This window comes from Micromys minutus (assembly GCF_963924665.1).
Source record: "Micromys minutus genome assembly, chromosome: 27".
Classification (NCBI taxonomy): Eukaryota; Metazoa; Chordata; class Mammalia; order Rodentia; family Muridae; genus Micromys; species Micromys minutus.
In genome coordinates this window covers 22132042-22151421 of record NC_137962.1, presented here as the reverse complement: position 1 = coordinate 22151421, position 19380 = coordinate 22132042, and the positions used below count along the sequence as shown (strand labels likewise).

The window sequence follows — 19380 nt, the reverse complement described above, 5'->3', positions numbered from 1 at the left end:
TAGAAAAATGTCCCCATGGGATCTGTCTCTTTAACCCCATGAGATGTGTGTGTGGGTCTGCATGGTGCAAGCCAACAGCACAAAAGAGAGGACAGGGGCAGGCACAAAAGCTGCGTGCTCTTGCTGCTGTCTATTTTTAACTTCAAAACTGCTGCTTCAATATCAAGTTGGATTTGCTATCACACACACACACACACACATATGTCTGTCTGTCTGTCTGTCTCTTTGACTTTTGTCTCTATCCTCGATCTCAGTTCTGTCTCTAACTTTGAGTTGGCAGAATTTCAATATTTCCTTAGTTAGGAGATGTCCTTTATCACCCACTTAAATGCCTTTCTCCACCAGGTTTAGAGCCTGGTGCCCATAATCCCAGCATTTGAGAAGCTAAGACAAAAGAATCACCAGAAACCCAGTGCTAGCCTGAGTCTCAAGGCCAGTTCTGAGCTAACTTGGGCTACAAAGTGATGCTTTGTCTCAAATGACTGCCTTCTCTCTGACCCAAGTATTGACTGTTACAGACTACAGTTTCCCCTGGCTGTTCGCCAGAATCTTGCCTAGATAATTTGTCCATGACTTATTCCTTCCACCAGAGCTCATCAAAAGTCCACCTTGCATTCGGTGTTAGTTCTGCAGTAAGAGGAGAAACACTGGGGGTTTATAATAAAAGACACCAGGATGGAGATTGCTAAAGCACTCATAGATGGGAAAGATAAATTTGAGGAATATAAAACAGAGGAGCCAAAATAATTAAGGAAAATAAACTCTTCAGATTCTGACAAATGACCAGAACCTAGACAACGTTTGTAAACAGCCTTGTCTAGCATTACCAAACCACTTGTCCAGGAAAATAAATAACTTCCCAGAGGAGCAGGTTCTAGACTAACCCGGACCTAACTGCACCTCATGGAGTAGATGACAGTCTTCCTTCCTTCCATTGTCTGTCTGTCTGTCTGTCTGTCTGTCTGTCTGTCTCTCTCTCTCTCTCTCTCTCTCTCTCTACATATATATATATATATATATATATATATATATATATATATATATAATTTTCTCTCTTTCATGTGTATGTGTGCGTGTGCACATATGTGTGTGCTTGTGCACATGTCCCCATGTGTGTGGGAGTCAGAAATACAAGTTGGGAATCTTTCTCAATTGCATTCCACCTTTTTTTGGAAAGCAGGGTCTCCCCCTGATCCTGTAGGTCTTCAGTCGGTCTAGAATAGTGGCCAAGAAGCCCAGGGGATCCCCCTTCCAACTCCTCTGGGGGCTGGGATTACAGCTGTGCAGAGGTGCACCTTGTTTCCATGTGGATCCTGGGGATCGAACAACAGGCAGATCGAGCTGTCTCCCCACCCCACCAAGTCTGGTCTTCCTAGAAAGAGAAAGTCTCAAACGGGTTGCTGGCCCAGGAAGCACGCACGACCTCAGAACAAGGCTGCATCTGCTATCTCACGACTCACAGCCTTCCAGGGAAGCGTGGGTCTCCTATCGGTACCCAGCCAGTCTCGCCATGTAGATAGCTGTCTGCTGTGATGCTCTCTGGTGCATGTGCACTGATGCTTGTGGGAAGGCACTAGAGGATGGGTGTCTACAGGACAGGCTGTCATACAGGAGATTTAGACCCAAGCAAATGGACTCAAAGCATCCATCAGAGTGATCTAGAAGAACCCATGTAAACTGTTGGGTGTTTGCCCCTCTTAAACTAACAGGAGACAGTAAAGCCTGTCTCCGGTGCTTGCTAAGATACGTAAACAGTAAGCCAAGCATGAGTGTGGCCCGAATAGACTATTGCTCTCTAACGGCCGTCTCCCTCTCTTCTGGTCTCAGATCTCCATGAGTGCTTCGGGTGAGAACCAGACCACCTGGCTGACACTAGTGGGCTTTGGGAAGCTGAAACATCTGGGCTTCCTCCCCTTTGCCCTCTTTCTAGCCATCTATGCGGTGACGGTTGGTGGCAATATCCTCATTGTGTTTGCTGTGGCTTCCAGTCGGACCCTCCACACACCCATGTACTTCTTCCTCTGCCATTTCTCCCTGCTAGAGATTGGCTACACATCCAATATCATGCCTCGGCTGTTAAAGAGCTTCCTGGAAGGCGGGGACGTGATCTCATTGGTCAGCTGCCTCGTCCAGTTCTACGTGTTCGCCGCTCTGGCTGCAGCGGAGTGTCTCATGCTCTCGGCCATGGCGTATGACCGTTACCTGGCCATTTGCCATCCCCTTCATTACCGGGTTCTCATGAGCACCTGGTGCTGTGGCTGCCTAGCCACGGGTGCCTGGTTCAGTGGCTTCTTCTTCTCTGCCTTCACCCTGGCCTTGGCAGCCCCTCTGTCCCTCTGTCCCGGCCGCAGGACGATTGATCACTACTTCTGTGACTTTGCTCCAGTCGTAGGGCTGTTCTGTGGAGAGGTGTGGATCATGTGGGGGGCTGGCGTGAGCATCTCCGGCTGCCTCACGCTCACCCCCTTCCTGTTGATTGTCACATCCTATGTCTTCATCCTGAGGGCTGTGCTGAGAATACCTTCAGGCCATGGGAGACAGAAAGCCTTCTCCACCTGCTCCTCCCACCTCAGTGTGGTTGCCATATTTTACGGAACTCTCATTGTGGTCTATGTGGCCCCCACGAACCACATGCCCACCTTGCTCCGGAAGGCCTTCTCGGTCCTCTACACAGTGCTCACCCCCATGGTCAACCCCATCATCTACAGTCTCAAGAATCAAGAAGTAAAAGGGGCTCTGCATAGGCTCTGGAGGCAGCTCCTCTGAGGACATGCCCCCCCCCCCAGGTGTACCGAACAGCTATTAACTTCCTCTTTGATTTTTTTTACCTTAGCCCCTTCCTCAAAGTCAGATGGAGAAAGAAAGCCATTGTGCTGAAAAGACCAGACAACGGATTGAAAGCAAATACCTAAAACAGGACATAACTTCAATTTTCCATTGTGAATGGATAAAGATCATGCCTCAAACAGGGCCTAAGCACCGTGGACATTTCATAAACATCCATTTTTAATGAATTAATACTAAAATGAATTTGAGAATGAGCTGAGTAGTAACACCAGACAGGGAATAGTTACGGTTTCTTATTATTTTAACGGTTTCTTATTATTTTTGTTTCATGTATGGGTGTTTTGCCTGCGTGTATGTCTGTGCATTACTGGTGCCTGACACCACAGAGACCAGAAGAGGGCGTTAGATTCCTTGGAACTAGATTTATAGAGAGCTGTGAGCTGCCATTGTGAGACCAAACCTGGCAGGTAAAGGGTTCTGTTTGCAGTTAATGCAGTTAAGAATAAATCTCTAATCAGGTGCTGGTATACACACCTTTAATCCCAGCACTCAGCAGTCAGAAGCAGGCGGATCTCTGGGAGTTCAAGGCCACCCTGGTCTACAGAGCTAGTTCCAGGACAAACAGGGCTACACAGAGAAACCCTGTCTTGAAAAATAAAACCGAGGGCTGGAGAGATGACTCAGTGGTTAGAGCACTGGCTGCTCTTCCAGAGGTCCTGAGTTCAATTCCCAGCAACCAACCACATGGTGGCTCACAACCATCGGTAATGGGATCTGATGCCCTCTTCTGGTGTGTCTGAAGACAGCTACAGTATACTCATACATAAAATAAAGAAATCATTCTTTTAAAAAAAAAAACTGAAACGAAAGAATAAGTTTCTGTTTGTCCTGTTTCAACCAGATGTGCTTGATCTCATGTGGGTGGGAGGCACATGGGGAGGAAAGATGTCAGAGCACACATGCTTGCCCCTGATTGGACCTGCTGGAAAATACAGTGTTCCTTTACAGGCCTCAACAAAATGTGACTCGCTACCAATCTCCTGCAAACCCCTGGAAGGTTCCTGTCCAGTATTTAATTAAAGCTTGCTTCAAAACTGGCTCAAACATTGTGGAACTGATTCCCGGGTTTAATGCCACGTAGGTGCGGAGAACTGAATTTAACCACTGAGCCATCTCTCCAGACCCTGCTTACAGATTCTTAATCCAAGGCTGCCAGGTTTAAGGTTGGAAGCAAAGGCAAGGGGGATTAATATTGTGGCCCAGAATTAAGATAGGGTTCCCTGCCCAGCTTCAACCGCTATCTCAGACATGAAGTACTGAAACTCAGCCCTAAAAGTCTCCCTGGTGGTGCTAGCCAGAGCAGTTGCAGACAGACAGACAGACAGACAGACATAGGTCTCCCTTGAAAGACAAAGGTCAGAAGAATCAAAAGCTCAAACTACTCAACCCAGGAGACCAATTAGGCCACTACTCGTTGAGTTTCTGTTAGTCCTCTTAATTGGTGTTGGACCAATAAATAGTAAAGGAAGGAAGGAGACAATTAAATGAGAAGAGAAGGATAAGTTAAACTCAGTAAGGTAACTCTGACTCTCAGAAATATCTCTGCCTCTACCACAGACCTTTAAGAATGGCAAAGCCAGAGAGAAGTAGCATGTGCCCTTAGTCCCAGAGGTTTGGGCAGACTGGACCACAGAGTAAAACTTCATTTTTTTAAAAAACAAAACAAAAGACAAAACAGTCTCGCAGGCAGTGGTGGTGGTGCACGCCTTTAATCCCAGCACTTGAGAGGCAGAAGCAGGGGGATCTCTGGTCTGCAGAGTAAGTTCTAGGACAGCCAGAGCTACAGAGAATCTCATAAAGGAAAAGCAGACCAGAGCAGTCTGAGGTATGTTTTAATGACAGAGCAGGTGCGGAGCATGTATGAGCCCCTCGGCTAAACCCCCAACACAAAAACATTTCTAGCCTTGTCCTTAAACTAAATTAATGCACATTTCTTTTCAAAACATGACACATAATCCACCAGTGTTGGAATGATCTAAAGTAAGTGTCGTCTCCAAGGAGCTGAGGTATAGCCGATGGCTGTGCTTGCCAAACACAGGCAAGGTCCTAGCTTCAAGCCTCAGGACTATAAAGGTCATTAGCTACAAATAAAGATTTCTGAGCAATCTGACCTACAGAATCTGGCTGTCTAGGAAGGGGGCCAGCCCAGATCTGTCCTTAATAAACAACATGGCTGACTCTCTCTTAGGAAGAGAATACAGTGCCTAGTGGTGAGGGGGTCTCAGTAGTAAAGCCAAGCAGGCAAAATGGGAAATACAGATGTTCACAGATGTGGACACAGAACAGAAGGAAGAGGAAGAAGAAATATACGAGAAAGGGCAAATGAGGGCATCTGAGAGCATCTGGAGGCGTCTGAGCGTGTGGAAAATCTAGGACAGGCAACCTCCCTGCCAGGGTAGAACAGAGGAAAATAATGGAAATTCCTCCATCCAGAAGATTGCTTGGGAAATGGGTCAGCCGAATAAGAGTGTTTGGAAATATCCAAAATATCTCTGTTAAGACTGAAAATGTCATTCCGTGGTAGAGCAGCTGCTTAGTGTGCACAAAAAGAAAACGTTGTGGTATTTATTCTTTGCATTAAGGTTAAAGGGAAGTTGGGTGGTGGCAGCGCACACCTCTGATTCCATCACTCAGCAGCCAGAGACAGGCTGGTCTCTGTGAGTTCAAGGCCAGCCTGGTCTGCATAATGAATTCCAGGACACCTCGCTACAAAGTGAGCCCTATCTCTAAGATTCTGTGTTGTCTGAGAGTCCTGGAGAGAAGACAGAGACAGTGTACAAGGAGCAGAAAAGTCTGTGGGACAAAGGGTGCAGTGTCCTCCTCGGGGAGCACCCCCACACTATGCCCAGGACTCTGTTTCTACCCCCATGTAAATGTCACTGAGGGTCCAGGAGGCTCAGGAGACATAAGTCAGAACCTCAGAAGCCTGGATTCCATACTCAGAACAAAGCACATGGCTACCTTCAGCCACATAAATAAAAAGCGTACCTAAATCCCTCCACCTGCTCTACCTGGCAGATCATTAGACCATCCAGTAAATGTCAGCTCCTTCCTGCCCGCGACTTCCTTCCTAGAACACCTGGAGACTCGGTAAGAGCATCACACCAGGCTTTTCATTGACTGGGTCCTTGCAGCATAGAAACATGATGTATGTCCAGTCCCTCCTGTCACTTGGAATGGATGGACTGAGGTGACACCAGGAAAATGACAGGTCACCAGAAACCGGACCTGACTAGAGGTCAAACCCTAGAATCAAGGGTCAGAAAGGAGAAGTAAAAACATAAGAAGAAGGTGTATGGGGGACAGAGAATAGGGACACACAGAACAGAGACACATAGAAAAGAGACACAGAACAGGGACACACAGAACTGGGACACAGAACAGAGACACATAGAACAGACACACAGAACAGGGACACAGGACAGGGACACAGAACAGGGACACAGGACAGGGACACAGGACAGGGACACAGGACAGGGACACAGAACAGGGACACAGGACAGGGACACAGGACAGGGACACAGGACAGGGACACAGAACAGGGACACAGAACAGGGACACAGGACAGGGACACAGGACAGGGACACAGGACAGGGACACAGAGAGGAGAGGCAGAGAGATGGTGAATGAGTGCAGAGAGATGTAGAGAGAAATAGAAACACATAAGAAAAGACAGGACAAGAAGGAAGGTTCAGAAATCTTCTTGATTCTCCTGCTTGAACCATGTGTTTATTTTTCTCAAAAGGAAGCCGACTGGGGTTTCAATGGACTGTTAGAAAACTGGTGGTACAGGGGCTGATAAAATGGCTCAACACGTGGACACCAGATGCCACACCTCAAGACCCGAGTTCAATCACAGGGACCCACAAGGCAGAAGGAGAGAACTAACTCAGCCTTCCTTTGACCTTCACACAGCACCACACACACACACCACACTCTTATACACACACATACAACACACACATGCACACACACTCACTCACAAAAATGCCCACACATGCACACACACAACAAACACATGCCCACACATGCGCACACACATGCACACCCACACACACACAAATTAAAATTTAATAAAGTTTTTTAAGATTTACTTATTTACACATAAGAGTGCTCCATTTGCATGTGTGCCTATATGACAGAAGAGGGCATCAGATCCCACAACAAGTGGTTGTGAGCCACCACGTGATTGTTGGGAATTGAACTCGGGACCACTGGAAGAGCAGTCTGTGCTCTTAATTGCTGAGTCATTTCTCCAGCTCCCAATAAATAATTTTAAAAAGAATAAAGATGAGAAAGAAGGAATGAAGAAAGGAAGAAAGGGAGGGAGGGAGGAAAGAAGGAAGGAGGGAGGAGAAGAGGGAAGGAAGGAAGGAAAAACTTTAACAGACCTGGTGGCATGGCTTCCAACGTGAAAGCACTTGCTGCTCTTACACAGGACCTCAATTTGATTCCAGAACACCCTGCATCAGGTGGTTCACAACTGCCTTTAATTCCAGTTTCAGAAGCTCCAGTGTCCCCTTCTGGCCTCTCAGGGCACTGTATCTGTGACTACCTCTACAAAAATCTACAAGGAGGAGGAAGGCAGAGCACCCCTAAACGAAGATCCACGCCCAGTTGATGCCTCTAAGTGAGACAGAGTCATTTTTGTTCAACGACACCTCTGTTGGTAGGTCTCATGGTCTGTCCTTCTCCCATGTGCATGTTGGTAGCACTAATTGGTCTCAGGGAGTAATAAAAATGTTTGTAAGGAGAGGGCATGAAGTTGAATGGGACACATTGGGTGGAATCCAGGGGAATGGGAGAGTAAAACTTGTTGTAAGACAATTCTTTGGTATAAATATAATTTTCCTATTAACTTACAGTCAAAGCAAACTTGCATATTAATGGCAAACCACCTCTAATCTCTAGGATTAGTGAGATTCTGTCCCCAGAAATATATGGTAGAGAGCAATAGAGGAAGACACATGGCAGCCCCTGGTGTACTGGCTGGTTTCCTGTCAACTTGACACAAGCTGGAGTTAGCACAGAGAAAGGAGCCTCAGCTAAGGAAATGCCTCCATGAGATCCAGATGTAAGGCATTTTCTCAACTAGTGATCAAGGGGGGAGGGCCCCGCCCGTTGTGGGTGGAGCCATCCCTGGCCCAGCCCATTGTGGGCGGTGCCATCCCTGAGCTGGTAGACCTGGGTTCTATAAGAGGCTGAGCAAGCCAGGGGAAGCAAGCCAGTAAGTGACATCCCTCCATGGCCTCTGCATCAGATCCTGCTTCCTGACCTGCTTGAGTTCCAGTCCTGACTTCCTTTGGTGATGAACAGCAATGTGGAAGTGCAAGCTGAATAAACCCTTTCCTCCCCAACTTGCCTCTTGGTCATGTTTGTGCAGGAATAGAAACCCTAAGACACCTGGCTTACACACATGTGTATATGCATCTGAACACACATGCACATACACACACGTGTGTGCACACACACATGTACAAATACCTGCACATATGTGCATGCACACATGTGTGTGCATGTACCTGATCACACACACATGTGTACCCATACCTGAACATATTCATCCACACACACATGTGGCACACAGTCTCCTGCTACCTGAGGATCAAGGTGTAGAACTCTCAGCTCCTCCAGCACCATGTCTGCCTGCACACTGCCATGCTGTCCACCAGGATAATAATGGACTGAACCTCTGAGACTGTAAGCCATGCCCCCAGTCAATGCTTTCCTTCGTGAGAGTTGCTGTGGCCATGGTGTCTCCTCACAGCAATAAAGCCCTGACTAAGACAGACAGTAAAAGGACTTCAGTTTACAGTGTGCGTCCAATCTGGGCCAAATGTCCCAGACAGTACTCAGCAGCCCTGTTGGCTTTGCACACACTGTGTGTTCAAAACCAGGCTTCAGGCCAGAAAGGTGGCTCAGGGGAAAGGGGGAATGATTCCTGCCCTGAACTGATAAAATCTGAGGTCAATTCCCACACGTCAGAAGGATCGAACCAACTCCTGATCATTTCCTCACACACACACACACACACACACACACACACACACAGTGCCAGAGGAGGCCAGAAGTGGGCTTGGAACTCCTAGAACCGGAGTTCCAGGAGGTTTTAAGCCTCTTCCTGGACAGTGAGGGTGAGCTTACACCATCTGTGAGAATAGCCAACATTCTTAACCACTGAGCTATTTCTCCATCCCCTGACCACGATTTTTAAGAGACAATAGGAAGTCAAAGAACATAACAGACACAGTACCAGAAGAAGCACCTGGAACTCACATTTGAGTTTTGAATTACTCTTTTATTGTTTTGCATTCAGAGTAAAATTTTTCACTCCCACACTCACACATGACCCCATAGGAGCCGCATGCGGATCACCACCCAAGACATTCTCCTTGCTGGTCAGAGGCTAAAGCTGTCAAAAGAGGCTAATCTAGTGTCTCCTTTACTCCCCGATGAAATAGACCACAGGGAAGAGGTCTGGGCACTTTCACACACACACACACATACACACACACACACCCATACTTCGAGGGTCAGAGGCAGATCTTTGACCTAGATCTTTAACCTAGATGCGAACACTCCCTTTCCCAGCCTGACTTCCTCTTCCTCTCTTGCTGGGTCAGGTGCTCTTGCCTTAGGATTTCATATGAATTCTTTCCTCTTGGTTCAACCTCAGCGAGTCCTTGTCTTATGCTGATGTTGAAACTTTTTGTCTTGTTGAAACAAATCATCTCCCAGGAAATCAGGGAGTCCAGAAGGAAAAGGAGCAAAAGGCAGGACTGTTAAAATAAAATATTAAGTCCAAGTTTTTCTTTCCCAGCCCTACCTCCTGGCATAATGCGCTGAGACTAAATATTTATTAATAAATGCCTAGGATGGGCTGGAGAGATGGCTCAGAGGTTAAGAGCACTGGCTGCTCTTTTACAGCTCCTGAGTTCAATTCCCAGCAACCACATGGTGGCTCACAACCATCTATAATGGGATCTGGGGTTGTCTTCTGGCCTGCAGGTATACAGGTAGGCAGAATGCTGTATATGGGATGGATGGATGGATGGATGGATGGATGGATGGATGGATGGATGGATGGATGGATGGATAGATGGATGGATGGATGGGTGGGTGGGTGGGTGGATGGGTAGATGGATTGGTGGGTGGGTGGATGGATGGATGGATGGATGGATGGATGGATGGATGGATGGGTGGGTGGGTGGGTGGATGGGTAGATGGATTGGTGGGTGGGTGGATGGATGGATGGATGGGTGGGTGGATGGATGGATTGGGTGGATGGGTGGGTGGACGGATTGGGTGGATGGGTGGATGGGTGGGTGGACGGATGGATGCTGTAAGTTTTGACTCATTACCTGACTAGCTCTTTAACTTATTTAACCCATTCAAACTACTCTATATCTACCACTTGGTAAGTAACCTCTCCTCAGTCCCAGGCCTCTTCTTCTCATCTCCTCAGCATCTCCCTCAGCATCTCTCGGAGTTCATCTACTCGATGGCTTACTTCTCTCCTTGGTCCCATCTCCTCTCCAATCTCTCACGGCTCGCCACTAGTCTCTCTTTTATTGCTTCCTACTACCCAGAATCCTCTCTCTTACTGCCACGGTCCCACCTCCTACTTCCTGCCTCAGCTTATTGGCTATCGGCTTTTTTATTGACGGGTGATGTTTATACGCGAATCTTTCTACACAGAACAGTGCCCCTGGTCCGGTTTTTCTTGTGTCTGAGCTATAGGGCCTTCTCAGAATCTTGGAGTGCTGCCTGCGGTGAGCTTCTCATACCACCATCGGGCCTGCTCGCGATCCCCTAAGTCCTGGCCAAGGTCACCACATTTCAAAAGTCAGAAGAACTTTGACGCAGGAAACAGCGTTATTGACTGAAGTTCTCTCCAAAAGGTTTTCACAAGTCCTGAGTGTCCCGTGTATCCATGAACAAATGGTCAGACTCCTTTGTGTGAGAGTCAAAGCTAACAGGACTCAATTAAGAGACCTGCACCGAGACCTTTGTTTGCATGGAGACCTGGCCCGGATACAGAAAAAAGCAATAAAAATGTGAATGGACTGAGAAAATGGACCTCAAGTCCTGTTCAAAGCCAAAATGTCTACCACGAAGAAGGCAGTTTGAAAGGTGTAACCTGGATGACTAAGTCCCTGCGTCTCCCCCCAAACTGTTTTCTATAGTTGCTGTTATCTTGGGGTTCTGGGGGTTTCTCTTTATTATGTTTTAATCATGCTGTAGCTGCAGGGGGTTGGTCTGGGCACATGAGTGCAGAGGCCAGAGATGTTCCCTCTCCTGGAGCTGGTGTCACAGGCACCTGTGAGCCACCTGACATAGGAGCTGGGAACCAAATCCTGGTCCTCTGGAAGAGCAGCAAGTGCTCTCGAACTCTGCCCCATCTCTCTGGCCTCTCCAAGACTGGCTATTATTCTAATCTCCCCATTCCTACCAAGTGACCAACCGGAAGTCCTGGATTTGAGGTGAGACAGAGTCAACAGTCTCACCATCTTTCTAACAGTGAGAATAACTTCATGATACTCCTGGACAGTAGTTGGCTGTAGGGTACCAACAATGGGCCTTCGGCATTCCTGAGGACGGAACAGCCTATGAGCCATTTCTCCCAGATACCTCAGCTACTAAAAACCTTCTTCTTAGAGAGTGCTCAACACTTCGTGCTGACCCACCTAATCCACAAAAGCCCCGGGAAGGAAATACCATTACCGGGGCAGTTTGTAACTGGAAAAAAGACAGGCAAGAGTCAATCTAATGCAACTCACAGCACAGTCTTTATTCTATTCCAGCTAGCTCTACTTTCCCCCCCCCCCCAACACACCACCATCATGCAGGACAGTTTTGGTGGTGGGGGAGCCCCAAACATCTATCGGGGCAGCAAGCACTTGCTTTATAGTAAGTTGCAACATCTAATTGGAAAGCTACTGTGGCCTTTGACTGGCCGGTGCTGGGAGTCATATCATAAACTTAATTTCTGTTCCCCTTTGCATTGGTGGTTGTTAGGCAAGGGGTGAGCTTGTAACCTGGGGGTGCAGGTCTGTTGAGGGAATAACCTGGAAAGGCTGGTCTTATTGGGGATTAGCCTAGAGACTGGAGCTATTGCTCCCTAGTGTGACCATGTGAGAGGCCAGATCTTTTAAGTTCACACTAGGGAGTAAAAGCATGCTAACTGTCCAAAGATTCCTCTTCTCCTCTCTCTCCAGCACTCTTTCTTGGTCTTGCCACCATTTTCTATAGCCTGGTGGAAAGATCAGTTCAAAATGCAAACCATGAAACTAGGAGATGCCCCAGAAGTTAAAAGCCCTGGATACAGTTTGGTTGTTTGTTTGTTTGGAGACAGGGTTTCTCTGTGTAGCCCTGGCTGTCCTGGAACTCACTCTGTAGACCAGGCTGTCCCAGAACTCAGAGATCTGCCTGCCTCTGCCTCCTGAGCTCTAGGACTGAAGGTGTGTGATACCATGGGCCTTCTTTTTCTTTTTCTTCTTTCTTCTTCTTTTTTTTTTTTTTTGTTTTTGTTTTTTTTTCTTTGTTTGTTTTTTTTGTTTGTTTGTTTGTTTGTTTTTTTTTTTTTTTTTTTTTTTTTTTTTTTTTTTTGAGACAGGGTTTCTCCATGCAGCCTTACTGCCATGGAACTAGACAAGGCTGGCCTTGAACTCAGAGATCCACTTGCCTCTGCCTCTCAAGAGCTGGGATTAAAGGAGTGTGCCACCACCACTGGGTGCCACACAGGCCTTAATGACAACCTGGTCTCGGTCTCCAGAACCCATGTGGTAACTCACAACCGTTTGTAACTCCAGTTCTAGAAAACCAGAAGCCCTCTGCCGTCCTCTGAGGGCATCAGGCACATATGCAGCGCACATGCGCACAAAACACTGATACACATAAACTAAACACAAATGTTTTTAAAAGGAAATTATACAGATATCAGTATAATGGTACAATGTGATCAACTTGGGCCTTTCCCAAGGCACCAAATCTCCGTCTCCAAATCACAGTGAATAGTAGGGCTACATAAATATTCCTAGGATAACACGAACACACACACACACACTCACACACACCTCCGCATACTCCCACCCCACATGACAATGCAGGGACAGACACTTGCAGTGCAGGTTTTCGTCAAATGCCGCGCAGACCACACGGGGGCGCTGTCGGGCTGTGTTTTGTCCGTATTTTTATCAGCTTGTTCCCCCAGCAACCAATGTTGGCATACACAGACCACCCCATATGGGATTGGCAGCCTTTCTGGGGAAGGGTGGCCAAGACTCGCAGTAGAAATACATTTAGAACTTTAGGTGTGTCTGAGCAGCCAGCCTCGGTCCCAATGCAAGCAACGGCAGGTTTGGGGGTTGGGAGAGCACCCTACTGTTTGGCCCACAGAAGCCAACTATTTCCATTCTGTTTTCTGTTTGATTGTGAAAAGAGGTGAGAGATCTCAATGAAACTCATTCTCTAAAGCACAAGCCGAAACTTTTCATTTCTCTCTCGGTTCCCATTTGTGTGCTTCGGCTTCTCAGCACATTGTCTACTTCCGTGGGTGGGCTTGCGTTGTTTTCTTCCCCAGCACTGAGGATATTGACCATTCGCATGCACACGCGCGTACATGCTAGTATGTGAGCTACAGGCAGACCTTTAGGTGTAGCTGTGAATGCGCTTCCGACACCCTTATTTTGTGATTATTTACCACAAATTGAAGTGAGGCTCCCTGGCCTTAGAGATTATGAAAGAATTTTTTGTTGTTGCCTGTTTGCTCGCTCGCTTTTAAGACGGGGTCTCTCTGGGTAATCCTGGCTGTCCTGGAACTCACTCTGTAGACCAGGCTGGCCCGGTGCTCTTAACTTCTGAGCCATCTCTCCAGCCCCAGAATTCGATTCTTATTCAAAATGTAATCTAATTGTTTTCTTTTCCCTATATAAATCCACCAATGTTAAGTTTAGGTACCTATTACTGTAGATGTTAACTCTGAATTTATAAACTAAAAATATTACAGTTGGTTTTAATGCCAGCTTGTCACGGATTAGAATCACCTGAATAGGGACCCTCACCAGAAGAAGCTGCTCTAATTGGTGTGGGAAGGCCCACCCTGATTGTGGGTGGGCCTAGTAGCAGCTCAGATGAAAAACATTGTCCCGCCTTTTGTTCTAGTGGCCGTCCCTCTTGCCTTTGAGTTTGTTTGCCCGGGTTACTGTTGATCTTCCTCTGATGTCAGAATCAGCATTTCCAAGTTGTCATCAAAGGGACCAAAGGCTCCCCTGGAACCTTCTAGACTTCTATGTGATAGATTAGCACTAAAGCCACCCTGCCTTGGGGGTGGAGCAAATGTCAGCCATCAGACTGCCCCTGTGAGAGGTCACTCCTGAGGGACCATTGGGAGGTGTTCAGCTTCAAGGACCAAGAACCTCTCAGATAGGTCTCAGCCCTGGTACGTCTCTGCTGTGGTTACTGTTTAAAACTGGCACGTGCAAAAAAGGGTGATTCGCAAGGGACTTCATCAGGTTTGTGAAATGCGAACGGGTCAGGAGGGACAAGGCTAGAGACAGATGGTGTGGTCACTGTCACAGGAAAAAGTTGTCCTCCGCATTCCTCCAGACTTGGCAGGAAGCAGGGCACGGAGCCCAGCTGCTCTGTTCGGCTTCTTGGAATTTTAGGAGTGTTAAAATTATGTAGATGGAAATTTTGAAGACATGGCCACAACAGAAAGGCCATTGCGAAAGAGGAATGGAAACCTAGAGTTCTCCCCAAGAGGAAACAGAAATGCAGTTCCTGCCAGGGCTCGAGAAGCCAAGGCAAGAAGAGAAATGGGACGGCCCCGACCGGCAGGGTTACTCAGCAAGATCCCTGTCTCAAAACAGCTACAGCCAAGGTCCTCTACCTTCCTAATGCTGCGACCCTGTAATACAGTTCCTTATTGTGTAGGAAACCCCAACCATAAAATTATTTTCCTGCTACTTCATAACTGTAATTTTCCTACTGTTACGAATCTGATATAATGCAATATCTGATAGTAATGTTAATAATGTAAATTCAAGGTATCTGATATATGGCCCCAGTGAAAGGACTGTTTCATCCACCCCCAGGGGTGATAACCATTGAGCTACAGGATCCTCAACACACCCAAAATGAGTTATAATCATCAATGTTGTTGTTTTTATTATTTTTAAGTCGTATGAGTGTAGGTGCTTCACCTTCAAACATGTGCATGATGACCTCAGACACCAGACAGGAGCCAACCTGATGCAACTCACGGCACGGTCTTTACTCGAGCTAGCTCAGATTCCCCCTAGCACACCGCCATCACGCAGGACGGTTTTGGCAGTGGGGGAGCCCTGATTGTCTATCGGGGCAAGGCTTTATAGTAAGCAACAAGCACTTGCTTTATAGTAAGTTGCAACATCTAATTGGAAAGCTACTGTGGCCTTTGACTGGCCAGTGCTGGGAGTCATATCATAAACTTATTTCTGTTCCCCTTTGCATTGGTGGTTGTTAGGCAAGGGTTGAGCTTGTAACCTGGGGGTGCAGGTCTGTTGGGGGAATAACCTGGAAAGGCTGGTCTTGTTGAGGGTGTAACCTGGAGATGCAGGTCTTGTTGGGGGAGCAACTTGGAAACTAATGCTAGGTACCAGCCTGTTAGTTTACCTGAGTTCAAACTTAGGTCAGCTTCTCTACATAGGAGTCTGGACTTAAAAGATCTGGCTTCTCACTAGAACTGAAGTGACAGACAATTGTAAGTCATGTGGGAACTGAACCTGGGACCTCTGGAGCAGCAGCTAAGCAAGCCATCTCTCCAGCTCTGGAGTGGTTAATCTTGTCACTGGATTGGCTTGAGAGAAAGCTAAGAGATTATGCACAGAGGTGTCACCTGAAGACATTTGTAGATATGATTAGATCACAAGGATTCTGACCAAATTAACAGGTCACCTCTGACCAAATGATGGAGTCATAGCTTTACAACATAACCAAGAGATGGGGCCTACTGGAAGCAGTTAGGTGCCTGGGAGGTGTATCCTCAGGGCTATATCTTGCCTGGGTCCCTGGCCACCATGATGTGAACTGCTCTGATTCTACACATCTTTATTGACATCTCTGACTGTGAGCCAAGATAAATCCTTCCTCCCTTAGGTTGCTCTATCAGTGGCTTTGCCACAACGATGTACAAGTTACTAATCCAGGCTCCTTTGTCGGGGGGTTGATCTTGGGCACTGTCTATTTGGATGTTGATTTCTGTGCCCAGAGACATTAAAGTAACTTTTCTCGTAGTAATTGTTGTCTTGGAGGCTTTCTGCCTCTGTGTAAGCTAGGCCTACGTAGGCCTGGAAGATTTTAGTTTACACATAATCTTATCCAGGCCCAAGACATTTCAGCCTCTGAGACTTACTGCTGAATAAGTTCACCCTTTCTTGTTCTGAGCTCTGAGTGGCTGGTTCAACTCAGCTGTTCAGATTCAAACCCCCTGCAAGCTGACTGATTCAATCTGGCTTCTCTTGACATCTGACTTTTTGCTCTGCTTGGCCTCAGTCTAACTCTAGCAATTTGTTCTGGCTCCCTCTCATTCCTTTTTCTCGCTGTTCTTTTGAGAGTTGGGCACATCCTATTTTGACAAATCTTTCTCTGATTCATCAGTTTGTCTGCCACTTAATTAGACATCACTTTTTTTATTGGATATTCTCTGTATTTACATTTCAGATGTCATCCCCTTTCTCCCTAGTCCTACCCCCCTCCCCCTCCCATTGCCTCCGTGAAGGTGCTCCCTCTCCAACCTCCCTTTCCCACCTCAGCACCTTGGCATTCCCCTACACTAGGAGAACAAGCCTTCACTGGACCAAAGGCCTCTCCTCCCATTGATGCCAGACAATGCTGTCCTCTGCTACATATGCACCTGGAGCCATGGGTCTCTCCATGTGTGCTCAGTGATTAGTGTTTTAGTCCCTGGGAGCTATGGTGGGTTTGGTCAGTTGATAATTCTGTTCTTTCCATGGGGTTGCAGTAGGCATCACTTTTAAATACAGGTACTTCCTTCTACAAACTAACTTTACCTTCATTGTTTGCAATTAAAGGTGTGCGCTAAGGTAACAGGCAACCCAGAGATGTGGTTACAATGCAGACACCAGCATTGTTGTGATGTGAATGTCTCTTGTAGCCATTCTATGTAAAGAATGCTCCCCCATTATCTCTGATTGGAAAGTAAAGAGCTGTGACTAGGAAGGGGGGACAGACCAAGATGTGGCCATGAGGCAGAGGGTCCAGAAGCGGTGAGCAGGTCGCCAAGGGATTTGTCAAGAGCAGAGCAAGCCAGGGAGAGACTCAGATTGAAGATAAAAGAACCACGAGGCTGAGAGAGGCTGGGGGGTTAGAACAGAGGACTGCTTGCTGGCCTGCCTAGGCTTCCAGCTTTCTAATAATAACCTTAATAGGTCTCCATGTCTATGACTTGGGAGGCCGAACGGGAACAGATGAGGATTTTGTTTAAATCACAGACTATGCTCCTTTGGCCTTATTTCGGTTATCACCTCAGCATCACGGGAGATGCCGGTGGTAGTCCAAAGAAACTGAGGTGTGGAAGAAAACACTGCTGCAGATGCAAATGAGCCTGACTGACTCTGGGACAAAAAAGAACATGGGTCGCTACACAAAGAACTAAAAGAAGGGTAAAGACGCCTTAAAGGGGGTGGGGATGGCATAGTCAAGGAGGCAAAGGGAAAGTGAAGCCTATGAGGCTGAGAGCTGACCTGGTGAAGCAAAGGTGACTAGGAATAAAGGTGGTTATGATGCAGCTTCCCTTTGTCTAAATAAAAGAAGCTACTTGGGGCTGGAGAGATGGCTCAGTGGTTAGAGCACTGACTGTGCGCCCAAAGGTCCTGAGTACAATCCCCAGCAACCACATGGTGGCTCACATCTGTAATGGGATCTGATGTCCTTTTCAGATGTGTGTGAAGATGGCAACCGTGTACTTATAAAAGGATAAATAAATCTTTAAAAAAAAATATCCTGGGCAAAAAAAAAAAAAAAAAAGAATCCATTTGCATAAACTTTGGTTTGTTTATTTGAGACAGGATCTGTCTGGGTAGCTCTGGCTGTCCTGGAGCTCATTATATAAATGAAGCTGGACTTGAACTCCCAGAGGTCAGCCTGACCCTGCCTCCCGAGTGCTGGAATTAAAGGCATGCACCACCACACCCAGATTGCAAGCTATCTTTTTCTTTTAAAGATTTTTTATGTGTTAAATTTTGCTTACACTTGTGCACCCTGTGCATGTCTAGTGCCCTTGGAGACTAGAAGAGGGTGTCAGGTGCCCTGGAGCAGAATTTGACAGCCACCTGTGTCCTCTGGAGAGCTGCCTGTTTGGCAGGTAGGCCACTGGATAGACCCAACACACTAACTCATTGTTAAAAAAAAAAAAAAAGTTAGCCAGGTGTGGTGACATATGCTCTTAAACCCAGTACTAAGGAGTGAGAGGCAGGAAGGTCTGAGTCTTAAGTCAGCCTGGTCTACATAGAGGGTTCCAGGCCAAGGCCACTTGTTGAGACTCCATCAAAAGAGGAGAGGTGGGGTGTGGGAGATGAGAGGCAGAGAGGAAAGTAAGAAAATAATTTGTAAGACTGTATAGGATTTGTCTATTTTTTTTTTTTTTTGGTGGGGGGTACTTTTCTGGAAAGACTAACCAAGCATCCAATGGGGCTTAGACAGACCTGAGCTAAGGTTTTGCTAATGCAGAAGTTCCGCAGAGATTAAAGCAAGTTCTTCCCTGTGCACAGTAGCAACACACGGGGCCTGGCACTTTTCTCACCAAGTAAATGCTAATTCACGGCCAGCTACTTTGTTGACATTCTGAGTGCTTCTAAACACCAGATCGTTACAATGAAACAGGCCTTTGAAAAGAAGGTATGTGACCAAAGGGCTTCCCGGGCTTGTACTGTTTTCTTAATTGCTTATAGGCCCCCAGAAGGTCTCCATGGGCTTAGTAAGGAAACATCCATTCCTTCCAGTACATCATTTATCTTGGTTCTGTTCCCTCTCTAGCCTTCAACTCTGCTTCCTTTCCATCATTTCCTCCTCTTTCCATTCACCTGTCTCATATTCCTCCCACTCTTCCTGGTTCAGATTGATTGCCCCAATCTTAAAGGTTGGCTGAAAATCAGTAACAAAGATTTGAGCACGTCTTCCTAGCTCCCTCTTGTGGTCAGTACTGGTCACTGCAGTCACACTGTTTCCTAGGGAAAACCGACATGACACACCTAAGAAATTATTCCAGTTCAGTGAACTGCTGGGTTTATTGGTTTATTTACAGAAGCATGGATGGTCCAGATGGGTACATCACTGAAAACAGGTTAATCCCCCTAAAATGGTGATAACTCACAGAAGTTACAACCCTGGAGCTCCCTACACAACTTGCTGAGAGCTAGTTTGCAGTTTGCTGGCTTTAGAGTCTCCTCTCCCCAGAATAATTACTGCTTACACATCTTTGGGAAGATGACTTGTGAACCTTGTAGGCTTCAGGAACTTGCTGAGATCTCTAAG

General features: G+C 46.9%; 1 protein-coding gene across 1 annotated transcript; it reads left to right on the top strand.

The window, feature by feature from the left end:
- Nucleotides 1-1833: 1833 nt before the first annotated feature.
- On the top strand, nt 1834-2766 carry LOC308437772 (olfactory receptor 11A1-like; the record flags this gene model as incomplete). Its single annotated transcript, XM_080938929.1, has 1 exon — nt 1834-2766. One exon carries the CDS (start codon nt 1834-1836, stop codon nt 2764-2766), a length of 933 nt encoding a protein of 310 aa, XP_080795055.1.
- Nucleotides 2767-19380: the final 16614 nt, after the last annotated feature.